Source organism: Hemibagrus wyckioides, linkage group LG09, assembly GCF_019097595.1.
Source record: "Hemibagrus wyckioides isolate EC202008001 linkage group LG09, SWU_Hwy_1.0, whole genome shotgun sequence".
NCBI lineage: Eukaryota > Metazoa > Chordata > Actinopteri > Siluriformes > Bagridae > Hemibagrus > Hemibagrus wyckioides.
This window is the reverse complement of record NC_080718.1, coordinates 28,181,195-28,195,885: the sequence shown is the minus strand read 5'-3', so window position 1 is coordinate 28,195,885 and position 14,691 is coordinate 28,181,195. Positions and strand designations below refer to the sequence as shown.

The following is a 14,691-nucleotide window of genomic DNA, read 5'->3' as shown; positions in this document are numbered from 1 at the left end:
CCCAAAACTTTTGGAAATTCAGTAAGTGTAACACTGACACAGCTTGAAGATTTGTGAGATGTGGGAGAAGGGGCGGGGCTTCTAGGTAATATTCTACATATAATTTCACACCGAGAGATCAATGAGTGTCAATCATCCTAGATCCCTATGTCGATTGGCTCATCTGCCATTTGTATCCCCCTAGAGAGCAAATGTTATGTGAGTGAGAGAGACACAAGACCAGAATTGTAAAAGAAGCCACTCGAGACATGACGCAAGTTTTCTCTTTTCATTTAATGCGACTTTTTCAAAGCCAGAAATCTTTGAACGGTTCAACAACTTGAAACAACTTAAAAAGTTACAAAACAAATGCTGGGACGAGAAGCAGAGCTTTTTCTGCTTGTTCTCCGTTGTTTTTTTGCACAGTGCAGTATGTGTGTGTGTGTGTGTGTGTGTGTGTTTACGGTATGGATCATGCACATGGACCAAAACACAGATCTGTGCATCGAACCAAAAAAAAAACCTAAATTATAAAACACTTGGTGAGGTTATGAAGGAAAAACAAATCTACACACTAACCCTCAGTCTCAATCGCAGAGTTATTATGAACTACAGAAGGAAGGAAGGAGGGAAGGAGGGAGGGAGAAAAAGATGGATGTTTGTTTATTTATTTATTTTTAAACCTGCATTTTAGTGGAAGGAGAAACAAATCATGCTGCAAATTTCAACACAAACTGCATCAAAAAAATAAAATTTCCACCAACATCGAGGGTGAACTCTGAACAATTTGTACATTCTAAAGCTGAACAAAATGTCCAAAAAAATGAGAAAGGGATAAGAAGAGATGAATGAAGTCGTGGAGGGGATGCGAGGGAAGATCTTCAGGACTGTGGTGGAGACATCTGGGCTTTCCTCATGGAGCGCAGAGCTTTTTCCCTCAGGTGCTTCTCCAGATCATCCAGACTGTCCTCTACTTCACTCTCTGATTCCTTCAGGAAAGGTAGCATTAATTACAATCTGATCTGTCGGGGTTATGTGGAAGTATACAGAGCAGTATAATGAGATTAATAAACATCATTAATATCACATCATGACATCCTGTGCTTGGATATTAACTCTAAATTCACAGACTAGCAAAGGATGTCAGCGTTTGTTGAAATATCTTCTTCTATCTCTCTAATACGACCGCTAAGAAAAATTAAGAATGAAAATCTCTCAAGATTGCGGAAAAAAACAAGGAGATTTGTTTAGCTATCTAATCCGACAACAAATCTATCACAGATGTAACACGCATCACTCTGTGCCCTTTAGACTGGGCTGAGCTTCAGAAGCTGTATACACTCATCAGCCATAACATTATGACCACCTGCACAATATTGTGTTGGTCCTCCTTTTTGCTGCCAAAACAGCCCTGACCCGTCCTGCACTGTGTATTCTGACCCCTTTCTATCAGAACCAGCATTAACTTCTTCAGCAGTTTGAGCAACAGTAGCTCGTCTGTTGGATCGGATCACACGGACCAGCCTTCACTCCCCACGTGCATTAATGAGCCTTGACCGTCTATTACCCTGTCACCGGTTCACTACTGTTCCTTCCTTGGACCACTTTTGATAGATACTGACCACTGCAGACCGGGAACACCCCACAAGAGCTGCAGTTTTGGAGATGCTCTGATCCAGTGGTCTAGCCATCACAATTTGGCCCTTCATCAAACTCGCTCAAATCCTTACACTTGTCCATTTTTCCTGCTTCTAACATCAACTTTGAGGACAAAATGTTGACTTGCTGCCTAATATATCCCACCCACTAACAGGTGCCATGATGAGGAGATCATCAGTGTTATTCACTTCACCTCTCAGTGGTCACAATGTTATGGCTGATCAGGTTGTGTGTGTGCATGTGCGCTGGAGAGGCCACACCCACAAGTGACCTGCTATCATTAAACAACAGTTTCAGCAGATCAGAAGTGCACACTTCACCTTTTTCTGATCAGATTCATGCTCTTCCTCCATCCGGGTGCTTTCTTGGCCATCCCCTGTCGGAGCAGCACCGCCACCTCCACCTTTCTCCTTCTTGTGCTTCTTGTGCTTTTTGTGTTTCTTCTCCTTCTTGTGTTTTTTCTCCTTCTTTTTCTTCTTTTTCTTCCCACCATCTACGTCAGAGTTCTAAACGATTACGAGAGAGAGAGAGAGAGAGAGAGAGAGAGAGAGATTGCAGTCAGTATTTAAGAGAGTTATTAAACTTCACACAGGTGTGGCATGCTGCTCATCCTGCACAGTTTAAGAAAAAAGCTCTGAGATATAACAGATATAGCAATAATCATGCTATGTTTAGCGTTTTTATTACAGGCATGAAACACACCCAGGCCACTGGCCTTTTTGGTAATGGTTTCATGTGTCTTCAAAACCTTTTTTTCCTAGATACACTATATTGCCAAAAGTTTTGGGACACCTCTCCAAATCATTGAATTCAGGTGTTGTTTTTCAGGGGTTGGGCTCAGCTTAGTTCCAGTCAAGCAGAGACTGTGAGCCAGACCTTCTCATCCAACATCAGTGCCTGACCTCACAAATGTGCTTCTAGAGGAATGGTCAAAAATTCCCATAAACACACTCCTAAACCTTGTGGAAAGCCTTCCCAGAAGAGTTGAAGCTGTTATAGCTACAAAGGGCGGGACAACTCCATATTACATTCATGTGTATGTAAAGGCAGACGTCCTAAAACATTTGGTCTGCCTCACAGTCTCTGCTCTAATTCATCCCAAAGGTGTTCTATGGGGTTGAGGTCAGGACTCTGTGCAGGACAGTCAAGTTCCTCCACACCAAACTCACTCATCCATGTCTTTATGGACCTTGCTTTGGTCACTGGTGTGCAGTCATGTTGGAACAGGAAGGGGTCATCCCCAAACTGTTCCCACAAAGAGCATGAAATTGTCCAAAATATCTTGGTATGAAGCTGAAGCATTAAGAGTTCCTTTCACAGGAACTAAGGGGCCGAGTCCAACCCCTGAACGCAATGATTGGAGGGGTGTCCCAATACATTTGGCAATAGTGCATGTATGCTGTTCCAATCTATTTATCCGTCCATTTACTCATTTATCTTCCCATCAACCAACCTGCCTATGTACACATGCCAATATTTTATTTCAGTCACTTTTTTTTTTATTTTTTACTGAGACTGAAACTTTTCCTAAAACAAAGGGACATTCTTGACGTGAACAAACATGAACAGTTTGGAAGAAAGACAATAAGAGAAGTTTCTATATTTATCTGGGGTTTACTTCCTGAGGTCAGTCTGATATTCATTATATTACATGAGATACGTTCTACCTTGTTGGGGGAGGGGCTAGGAGAGGCGCTGCTGGCCTTCTTAGCTGGAGGTGGAGGAGCAGGAGAGCCACTGGCCGAGCGGACGGGGGACGGGGATGGGGACGCAGACGCAGGAGCCGGCCGCTTGAGAGACCCGGAAGCTGCTGCTGAGGATGCTGGGAAACGATCGGGAGAGGCAGAGCGCGAACGTGATGACTGTCTTCTCATCGGCCGTGGGCTCTGAGAACCTCTGTAAATAGAGAGAGAGAGAGAGAGAAAGGGATTTAGAGTGTGTTTTGGTTTCAGTCTGTTTGCAGTATGTGATGATTACGGACAGAGCGATGCACACTCTTTGGCAGGATGTCAGTGTTTCTGTGGATTGCACTTTTATTTATTCTGGAAATAAACTCTCAGTGCCCACGGTTATATAACTCCGCTTTATCATGGTGAACACATTCCTCCTCTCATCCCAGGAGTTTCCCTTTATTTAACTGAACAGATCATCCACATGCTGCCCTAATTACACTCACCCTGGGGCTTTTCACACCATTTCACACCTCTGACACACAGTAAGGTCACATGACCGTGTTTAATACTCAGAGTGTGAATAAACACACACACACACACACACACACACACTCACTCTCTCTTCTGCTCTACAAAAGGTAAACCTCAGTAATTACAGTAGTACAAATAGCAAAAATGGCTGCATTAAAGTTACTGAAATATCCAACTATGTAAGAGACTTCCTTATAGAACAGTTTTCTTGATTTTTGTTAAAAACCCTGCTCACCTCTGTGAGTTACGTGGCTCAGGTGTACGTGACACCCTGCGAATGGCTCTGCTGTGAGACGGAGACTGCCCCCGCCGCTGTGGGGACGACCCTGCAGCCGGGTACCTGCCTTGCGGGCTGCTCTGACGTCCTGAGGAGGACATGGGTGGGCTACGGCGTGAGCGTGGAGGGGGAGAGGAAGACGAGCGAGGACTGCTGCGCTTCGGAGGAGCAGGCGAAGGAGACGGGCGTCTCTTGTGAGAGGGCAGAGGCGATGGGCTGTAGCGCCGCTGGATGGGCGGCGAATAGCGGCGAGGAGGGGGGGAGGGCGACCTGTAAAGACAGCACACAACGTGTATTAACTTCTGGGAAAAGATCCATATTGGAGAAATCTCTTGTTAGTTTGGGATGTAGAATATTGATGGAAAAGATTGTTGTACCTGCGTCTGGGTGGAGGTGATGGTGACCTGCGTCGTCTGGGTGAAGGTGAGCGGTGACGACGAGGAGATGGAGATCGTCTCTTTCTGCAGGAAAAATAATAAGAATTTCCATCTGAACTGTAGAATACAGTTAGCACACTACACTTCTACTTTCATTGGCTCATTACTGAAGATACCTTGGTGATGCATCTCTGTGCCGTCTCCTAGGCGACACAGGTGAGTGACTCCGCCTCCTCCTGATGTCACCGTTCCTTGCTGGTGGCCCTCTGCCCGTTCTCCTCGGCCCTTCGTCCTCTGAGGATGAGGAGGACGATCCGGTATCTTAAGAGAATGGGGCGGGATACAAACACATTACCATCACATTTCTATTAGAGTAGAAAACAAATAAACAAAGGGCAAAAAAAATTCACAACCTGAAGAGGACTGCTGATTCTGTCTGCGATACTGCCGTCGCTGCTGGACCGAATCGACCGCTGCCCCCTTCCCCAACTTATCCTCCTCTGGAACACAGCAGAGGGGTCTCATCAGTCAACACACACATCATGCAAACACCCTCAAGTCTTCTGCTAGTTAACTAGATTAGATTTTTATTGTGTGGCAAAAAGTCTAACATGTGTTAGTACACAAAAGTGCATGAACAACCAAACCAGCCTCACACACACCCCTACCGGATTCTGAGGGGTCTGATCGTCTGGGTTTGGGAGCAGGAGATGGCGACTCGTTTCTTCCGGCAGGACGCCGAGCCGAACCTAAAATTCACAAAAGATACAATATATATTACATTTACCAGATCCCAGTAATTTACATCTGATTTGTGCTTCTGGGGAAATAAGATGCAAACATCAAAGTCTTAGAGACTAAAACATCAGCTGTTAGAGAGTAAGTGAGTGAGTGAGAGAGAGAGAGAGAGAGAGAGAGAGAGAGGGAGGGAGGGAGAGAGAGAGAGAGAGGGAGGGAGAAACTGAGTGAGTGAGAAGGAGAGAGTGTGTGAGTAAGAGTGAGTGTGTGAGACAGAGGGTGAGCGAGTAAGTGTGTGAGTGTGATGTACCTGAGGGGCTGCGGCGCCTCCTGCTGGGGCTGGATGATGTGTCAGTGCGGCGTGGCTGTTTCCGGGGGGGTGTGATGGAGGTGCGTTTAGCGGGCCTTTTATGAGGCGAGCGTGAGGACGAGCTGCCTGAAGATGAGCGAGAACGTGAACGCCGCCTGGCAGAGGGAAAAAGAACGTTAAAGAAAGACGAACAAACAAATTACATACGAATATGCAAATATAATTCAACCTGAAGCCCTGAACCCATACTCCTAACACAATACACATGACCTGGCTACATTAAAGACAATATATATTCATAAACTATCCTGAATTTATTACAACGCTTGAATTACAATCAATTGCGCCAAAAGGAGGCGTACCTGCGGGCAGGTGAACGGCTGCGTCTGTGTCTGGAAGGAGGGGGTCGTCTTGGGGGACTCCTGCGTCTGGGGGACATGCGTCTCCTTGGGCTCGGTTTGCGCCGGGGTGAGTACGACCTGTGATGAGACGGTAACCATGTTATGGAGGGTGACCAGATGCATGGTGAAGCTTATGATCTTACATTTTTGGATCTAGTCATGCGTGTGCGAGCACACACACACACACACACACAGCAAACCGTGATTTACCTCGAGCGTGAGCGGTGGCGCCGTCGTGGGCGGGGCGAGCGAGATCGTGTGCGATGGCGTGGGCGATCTCTGCGTCCATCTTTCTCCCGATCCCGGTCTCGATCTCTGTCTCTCGGTTTAGGTTTGTCCTCCGTCTTTGCAGGTTTCTCCGGAGACACGTCCTTAGGAACTTCGGACACTGAATCCGGCTTTGCGTCATTCGCTACATCACTGGACAGGAAGGGACAAAAGAATGAAGGGTGCACTATAGAAGGACTGCTCTTCTAAGTGATAAATACAATAAATTAAAAACATCTTCAAGCTTCCTCCACAGTTACCTGGTAGAGGAAGCCTCCTGGACCAGAGGTTCTGGTTTGGAGCTTTCTGACTGGTCAGGCTCTGGCTGAGGCTCGGGTTTGTGGCTGGGTGGACTGGGCAGGGGCAGAGCCGGTGGGCTGGGTTTGCGGCGAGGCGAGCAAGAGTGGCTGCGTTTCCTTTCGCGCTTCGCAGGTGAACGAGATTTTCTCCTGAAGTCCAAAAAAACAAAAGCAGATTGTGGGACATGTCTACGTCAAAGGCGTAATATACATATAAACAAAGGAGTGATTTTGCAAAGTGTTTAAAAAAACAAAAAAAACAAAAAAAAACAAAACCTAAGCATCCATTATTTAAACTTACCGTTTAGGACTCCTGGACTGAGCTTTCTCTTTACTCTCTCTCTCTTTCTTGTCTTCATCCACCTTTTTCAAAACGGCCAGTGACTCCTGTTCAGAGAGAGAAGAAAAAAAAACAAGCTTTTAACAAACCTGGAATTAATGCTTCTTTAGAGAAATTACATAAAACAAAGGCAGATGATTAGATTGGTATCGATAAACAAAATAAACTAAGGTCTTTAAATGTAGGACCAGATCCTTCAAACCACTTTCAGATCTGACCAGCGCAAAGGCAAACATTTAGAGATCAGAAATTCCAGGAGGCATAAAAGTAATCCCAAAAAAGTTGTTACAGGTGAAGTGATGACTTGCTATTCCTAATCTGGTAGCCCTCATTAGCTCTTCATTACCATTTGATATATAATCCAGTGACAGGTGACTGGTCAGTTCCGACACAGAGCTGTGTTTAACAACCACCACCGGAGTCAACTTTAGGCAAATCAGTGACGGCAGTGACGAATCAAAACAACTGCCTCAAACATCTCCCTCAGACTAGTGTGAAGTCTCATCAGTTCTCCCTCATGAACTCACACTATATTACCAAAAGTATTGGGACACCCCTCCAAATCATTGAGGTGTTGTTTTTCAGGGGTTGGGCTCGGCCCCTTAGTTCCAGTGAAAGGAACTCTTAATGCTTCAGCTTCATACCAAGACATTTTGGACAATTTCATGCTCTTTGTGGGAACAGTTTGGGGATGACCCCTTCCTGTTCCAACATGACTGCACACCAGTGACCAAAGCAAGGTCCATAAAGACATGGATGAGTGAGTTTGGTGTGGAGGAACTTGACTGGCCTTCACAGAGTCCTGACCTCAACCCCACAGAACACCTTTGGGATGAATTAGAGTGGAGACTGAGCCAGACCTTCTCGACCAGCATCAGTGCCTGACCTCACAAATGCACTTCTAGAGGAATGGTCAAAAAGAGTTTTAGCTGTTATAGCTGTAAAGGGCGGGACAACTCCAAATTACATTCATGTGCATGTAAAGGCAGACGTCCCAAAACTTTTGGCCTGGCTCGCAGTCTCTGCTCTAATCCAAACTCACTGATCCATGTCTTTATGGACCTTGCTTTGGTCACTGGTGTGCAGTCATGTTGGAACAGGAAGGGGTCATCCCCAAACTGTTCCCACAAAGAGCATGAAATTGTCCAAAATGTCTTGGTATGAAGCTGAAGCATTAAGAGTTCCTTTCACTGGAACTAAGGGGCCGAGCACAACCCCTGAACTCAATGGTTTGGAGGGGTGTCCCAATACTTTTGGCAATATAGTGCAGTTCCCACTTTCTGACTTATCTTGTCATACATGACCTCTCGTTAAACGCGTATGTAGATGTTATATAGAAAAATAAACAACATCAGTGTTTTTTTTTTTTAAACAGCTAGTATGAAACCTGACAGTAAAATTTTGACAAATGCCACTTACTTCGCAGAATTTGCTTTGTGTGTCTTCAACCTAAAACTAAAAAAAAAATTCCCCCCAAAAATGTCCTTTTACACAACAATAATCATCTTAATCCAATCTCTGACCTGTCTGAGCTTGATCTCCTCTTTCTTCTGCTCGAGAAAGGCGGACGGGATCCCGGCGATGTTCTCCTGGGCGCTCAGCAGCAGGGGCCAGAGGTCCTTCATGAACTCGCGTGCATTCTTCCCATTCAGGAAACCGGTCAGGTTAATCTGCATCATCTTACCGTCTGGGTTCTACAGCACACACACACACATCGAGGACGAAGGGAGAGAGAGAGAGAGCAGAGCGGAGGGAAGAGGGGAGTTTAATACAGCGACAGGAAACGAGAGCGCAGAACAGAAAAGGACGGGCTCTGATTTGTCAAACCTAACACTTTACACCAAAAATTAGCATTTACAATAAAGGAGCTTGCTGCTGGATTTGATTATTGAATCTTGTCTTGCAGAACATTCTTGTTTAGTTATAAAGCATGCATTACTTCTGGTTTCTGGTCTTTTAAAAGAAAAAAAAAAAAGAAGAAGAAGAAAAAAAGAAGAGCCCTCCTTGTAGACAGAAAATAAAACATTATAATGAATAGACACAAGACCTTTGCATTGCAAGATAGGTGAAAAGCTTTGCCCCGCCCACCCTCTACCTCCCCTAACTGCTGTGACACAGCAACAATAAATCCACAATACAGAGTGTGTCAAAAACCCCAAAGAGCCCGAGTCCGGAGTACACCGTCTTCAGTGTGTGCGCATCCTCGGGGTCGGGGGGATTGGAGCGCCCGCCGCTCCCGCACAGACAGGGACGCTCCGATTGGCTCGCTTCCGCCTCCCTACTGCTTGTGACTCAACCACCTTGAGTATAATGTTATATCACTTATCTAAATTGCAAGAGACGAACAAGCAATAATGAGTACACAGGGCATGGGAAGGAAAAAAAAGTTTTTTTTGCTTTCTTTACTTGAAGTCAGAACTATTTCAAGAGCAGAAATACAGAAAAGTTCAAAAATCACCTCAGCTTTGATAATAATGGTTAATTACTCAGTAGTTACTGAGTAACAGGCCATTTATTACTACTACTACTACTACTACAAGTACTCCTACTCCTCAACATTCAGCCTGCGCCCTTATTAAAAGACTGACCACAGAATGGTCATCGCCACCCCCTCGTCCTGCATGCCCACAGCTTTTACAGAACTTACCGGAGGCTAATCAAACCGCCATGCTAACATCCATGAGTGTAATCATCTAGCACACATGTACATGTTAATATATTTACACCACGGCACTGCTGACTCCTGGATCTCATCATGAGGTGCTGCTTCGCAGTAGATAATTATTATATTCACACACTTGATCTAATATGCTATTGTTTCCATAGCAACTGGTCACTTGTGGTTGATTTAACGGTCATGGAAGGAGTCTGCAGTGTCAGAGGTGCAGCCTCAGCATTTGTTAACATCTTCAGGTCGCTATTTTCTTGGCATTTCTATATGGAGATGTTTATTAAACATTTACGGAAGGAGTCTCCAGTACCAGCGGTCACGCTGTAACTCTAAGCTTTACGCGTTTCTTGGCAACGTGACAAGCCGTGTAAACAACTACAGAGAGGCTGGTGAGGGGGAAGAGCGTTTATAGCTGCTAGAATGTGATGCAACATGAACCAGCTTAACATTAAATAGATAAAAATACAGGACAGGTGGATCTTTAATAAATATTTAAGTAGCTGAGGGATCTATAACAGGAATAAATAAAACACTCTGCGGTGTACTGGTACTGGAGAATAATCAACGTCAGAGTGGTTACTGAGACTCCATTACACTTTATAAACCAGGACTTTAATTTCCTGTAACAGCACACTGTGAAGAGTTTAGTCATTTAAGTAGTAGTGATAGGATTATAATATTAATTAGAGATCACGTGACTCACTTTTCTTTTTCTGAAACCGTTTTGTTTAAGAACTATTAACATTCAAAATGCACTTACACTACATTGCCAAAAGTTTTGGGACACCCCTCCAAATCATTGAATTCAGATGTTGTTTTTCAGGGGTTGGACTCGGTTCCTTAGTTCCAGTGACCCCTTCCTGTTCCAACATGACTGCACACCAGTGACCAAAGCATAGTCCGTAAGACATATGGTGTGGAGGAACTTGACTGGCCTGTACAGTCCTTGCTTTGATCACTGGTGTGCAGTCATGTTGGAACAGGAAGGGGTCATCCCCAAACTGTTCCCACAAAGAGCACGAAATTGTCCAAAATGTCTTGGTATGAAGCTGAAGCATTAAGAGTTCCTTTCACTGGAACTAAGGGACTGAGCCCAACCCCTGAACTCAATGATTTGGAGGGGTGTCCCAATACTTTTGGCAATATAGTGCATATTACAAACAAAGTATATCAAATCTCTTTATGCAGAAATATTTCTCATTTTTAAACTAAATTTCGTTGCCAAATAAACGCCCGAACTTTTGTTTAGAAGGTTTGTTACTGGATTAGACGTGTCCTTTGTGGATTAGATTAGATGCGATATCCAATCCACTGCCCCCCCCCACATCCTAATTCCAGCGTTTCGAATCTGCGCCGTTTCTAATAATCACGTGTTACAAATGGAGGAGAATTAAATCCTTCAATTGGCATTTGTTTACATGTAAAAGCACCTTGATGAAAACATTTGTCAACCTAATGCTGTATTTTACGTTCTAATAATTTAAGGACAAAACAAAAACATGTGTTAAAGAAACATTTATGAAGGCAAAGAAAAAAGAAAAAAAGTTTAAAAATAATTTAAATCCATTTTCTGTCCTTACTGCTTATTAATTTATTTATAAAGAAATCAGGAAAATTTTATATATATATATATATATAAAGTCATTATTATTATTTTTATTTCATTTCTTTTTAATCTGAAATTTTTTCTTTAGCAATATCAGAAAAACAAGACAGGGTAAAAAAAAAAGAATAATAATAATAATAAACAAACCCAAAATCATTAGTACCAAGTACTGTTTTTTTCAGTACATGTTCCTCATATATAGACATAAAGAAATATCTGCATTACTGTTCTGTACATGTTTATAGTATTTGTTGTTTTTTCCCCCTTCGGTCATGTGTATATTTCTGTTAAAAAAAAAAAAAAGTCACCCCTGTAAATAAAAGAGAATAAAAACAAACTGAAAGGATTCATCACTGACATAATGCCAAGCCCTGATCAAAAACTCACCTCAAAGACACAAAGCTCATGATGAAGGGAGACCTGGGGGTCAGCGAGACTTTGGGCTCAGCTGAGATCTAATTAGCTTGTTGGTGCTATACTTCAGTTGCAAGGAATAACATCCATATTGGTTCAGGCCTTTTAAATCATAAATCACATCATCATTAGAAACAAAGTGCCGGGCAGAAGACACGCTGATACACATCACAGCATCTTGAGAAAGTACCATACCTAACCAAACCATTTCTTTACCCAATATTCCTGCGTCTCTCTTTTCTTTCTTTCTTTTTTTAATTTCTGGTCTGGTTACACAGTCATTTTTTTTTTTTTAAGTTAATGTCTGATTTCTGACGCATTCACTCCTCTCCAAAAAAAAAAGCCTGGCACATATCGGAGTACAAACAGAAGAGGAGAAGCAGGGGGGAAAGGAAAATGGATGGATACCTTCTCCTCCAGCTGGTTGAAGACAAACTCCACCACCACGTCGTCCTCGAAGCCGAGGATCTCTGTGACGCGCTGCGTGATCCACGGCTTGATCACCTCCAGGTTTACTTTCGTCATGTCCACCTTTCATTAAAAATAAATAAATAAAATAAAAAGAGACAAATAAATCGATAAAGCTGTCTACTTCAAGTGTGGGCACTAAATACAGTGGGGTGCAAAAGTATTCACCTCCCTCTTCCTTTCAGATTGTTGTTTTAATGAGGACATAATTGATTTATAATTGGCTTCACTTATTTGGGAAAGGAGTGAAGTAAGACGATTCCTCCTTCCTCTTCGTCACATTTATCTCATTTATAAAACAGAGGAAGCCAGAGTTAAGAGCCTTGCTGAAGAACCCAACAGTGGCTGCTCAATGGACCTGGGACTTGAACTCATGATCTTCTGATCAGTTAACCACTTAGTCACCACTTCCAGTAAGCGCTGATGGAGCAGCAGTGAGGAAGTGGAGATCTGGTAAAGGATCTCGTAATCACACTGTTCACTTACAGCCAAAGTTAATTCTACTCATTTCTATCCTGTAAAACTGGGGGAATACTTCTTCAAGCAGCATGTTATGGTCTAATTTTTTTTAATATCTACTGATCAATAATAGGGTTCAATGTGCTTTGAGAATGTACTTTAAGAGCGGAATGAAGTAGGGGGAAAAAAGACTACTAGAACATGAGTTTTTGAAAAAAAAAAGAAGAAAAAAATGAAACCCAAGATGCCCACACTGACACGGCTGGGTTACATCCTTTCCTACCTTTTTCTCCAGACATTCTGCAAACTTCAGCTGCTTCAGCAACTTCTTATGTTTGTTACTGAAGCGGTTATCCTGCTCCGCGCTGGTGCCCTGCAAAACAAAGGGTGCCATTAATTATTCACGTTGAACAGACATCATGATACACAGATACGTCTTGTCCAGAACAAACAGAACATCGTAAACACCCCAGTGACCGGTTCTGTATCGCTTCTGTCTCAGTGTGCGTTCCTGTTCGGTTTATATTTAGAGAGACAGAGAGAGAGAGAGACAGACAGAGATGGGGGAGAGAAACAGAGAGAAAAAGAGAGAGAGACAGAGAGAAAAAGAGAGAGAGAGAGACGGGGAGACAGAGAGAGGGGAGAGAGAGAGAAAGAGACAGAGAGAAAGAGAGAGAGGGAGACAAAGAGATAGAACAGAAAAAGAGGCACTGGGGAGGGGGACAAGTGAGACCCACAGAGAGAGACACAGAGAGATACACAGAGATACACAGAGATAGAAAGACTATAGCTATACTACTTTGGTCATCAAATACTGACTAATTTCAATTAAAACGTTTATTATTATTATTATGTAATTAATCAGAATAGTACATGATATTTACTTCTAAACTAAGGATAACTACTCCTTTTAACTTATTATAGTAATAATAATTAAAATTTGATTATGAAATAAATTTATGCATTAACGGTTTAATTAGTACACAAGTGTCAGATATTTGGGTCCATTAAGCTCCGAGAAGTTATTTATTAAAAAATATATAAATATTGTTTTTAATAATGGAAAATCCCGTGAATAATCGCGTGACATTTCCGCCATGTGTTCCTCTGCGAGTCAGCCAAAACCCGCTAATAACTCACTATTAAACAACTAACACAAGCTCAGAGACTGAACATGTCTTTCAGAAATCAGATTTAGTTGAAAAACATTACTTATTAAAAACATTTATGAATAAAAACTTCGAGACGAGTTTTGTTGTGTGACTAATCCCATACGAGCTCGCAAACATTCGGCTAGTTAGCATAGCCTAGCATAACGTCAGAGTAAAAAAAAAAAAAAAAAAGGTAATATTTATAAACTTTAAACATTACTTAACACGTCTTGCATGCTTCCATACGCATACACACTATTTATATATATATTAATTTATAATATTACTTATGTATGTTAAAATAATAAACAGAAAACAGGCCCGTGGTGAGGTACAATGCTAACGCCTCGCGCACACGTCCGCCATTTTGTCTAACCCGCTCTCCACTACAGGTTTGTAAATACAGCGCGGATTATTAAACGAAGCTAAACAAAAAGAATCGCAAACCAGTCAGAAGTACAAGACAAATCTGTCCTCCTAGAACGTTCCGAAACATGCTCAAAGTGCTACTTACGCGGAAAAATCCCGCGTCCATTTTTTTTAATAACCGTGGGCAAAAACGAAAGACGGTCCGTACAGAGACAAGCTAACGCATCCCACAATCCACCGCGGCGCCTCTCTCAGCTCCGAACTCTTGTCTCCTCAACTTCCGGGTGGATGTGCCTCTGCGTGGTGGCGTCATCAACCAGCGCCAGGGCTATCATTAGCGTCATAGTTTTTTTTTTTTTTTTTACATTTAATTCAATAAATTTATGGCAGAAACAAATACGCAGCAGCAATGAAATATATAGTTTAATAGTTTCATGTGGATGGTATTACAAAATAATTGACAATAAAAAAGCATAGGGTACCATCTAAGTTTGAAACGAAATCGAAATCATTAAGCTGAACATTTGACTAATGAGGTTTCTTGTTTTGAAAGTGTAAACGTGAATTTGTAATGTGGTTGCAAACATAATATGGCCAGAAGTATGATCACTGATCAGCCATAACATTATGACCACCTGCCTAATATTCTGTTGGTCCCCCTCCTTTTGCTGCTAAAACAGCCCTGACCCGTCCTGCACTGTG

The 14,691-nt window shown here is 42.7% G+C and overlaps 1 protein-coding gene across 3 annotated transcripts; it reads right to left on the bottom strand.

The window, feature by feature from the left end:
• Window positions 1-254: 254 nt before the first annotated feature.
• Window positions 255-14,271, bottom strand: srrm1 (serine/arginine repetitive matrix 1). Of its 3 annotated transcripts, none has more exons than XM_058398752.1 (17): window positions 14,135-14,271; window positions 12,753-12,842; window positions 11,951-12,073; window positions 8,375-8,545; window positions 6,813-6,898; window positions 6,473-6,661; window positions 6,156-6,365; window positions 5,907-6,023; window positions 5,545-5,699; window positions 5,165-5,245; window positions 4,910-4,996; window positions 4,673-4,817; window positions 4,497-4,580; window positions 4,078-4,389; window positions 3,306-3,534; window positions 1,959-2,144; window positions 255-968 (listed from the first exon to the last, which is right to left on the bottom strand). In XM_058398752.1, the coding sequence occupies exons 1-17, from the start codon at window positions 14,153-14,155 to the stop codon at window positions 861-863; spliced, it is 2,394 nt and encodes a 797-aa protein (XP_058254735.1). In that variant the 5' UTR covers window positions 14,156-14,271; the 3' UTR covers window positions 255-860. The 3 variants fall into 3 exon arrangements, with proteins under 3 accessions (XP_058254735.1, XP_058254736.1, XP_058254737.1); XM_058398753.1 differs by having other exon boundaries at window positions 255-961; XM_058398754.1 differs by lacking the exons at window positions 11,951-12,073; window positions 12,753-12,842; window positions 14,135-14,271 and adding an exon at window positions 11,516-11,842.
• Between the last annotated feature and the right edge of the window lie 420 nt (window positions 14,272-14,691).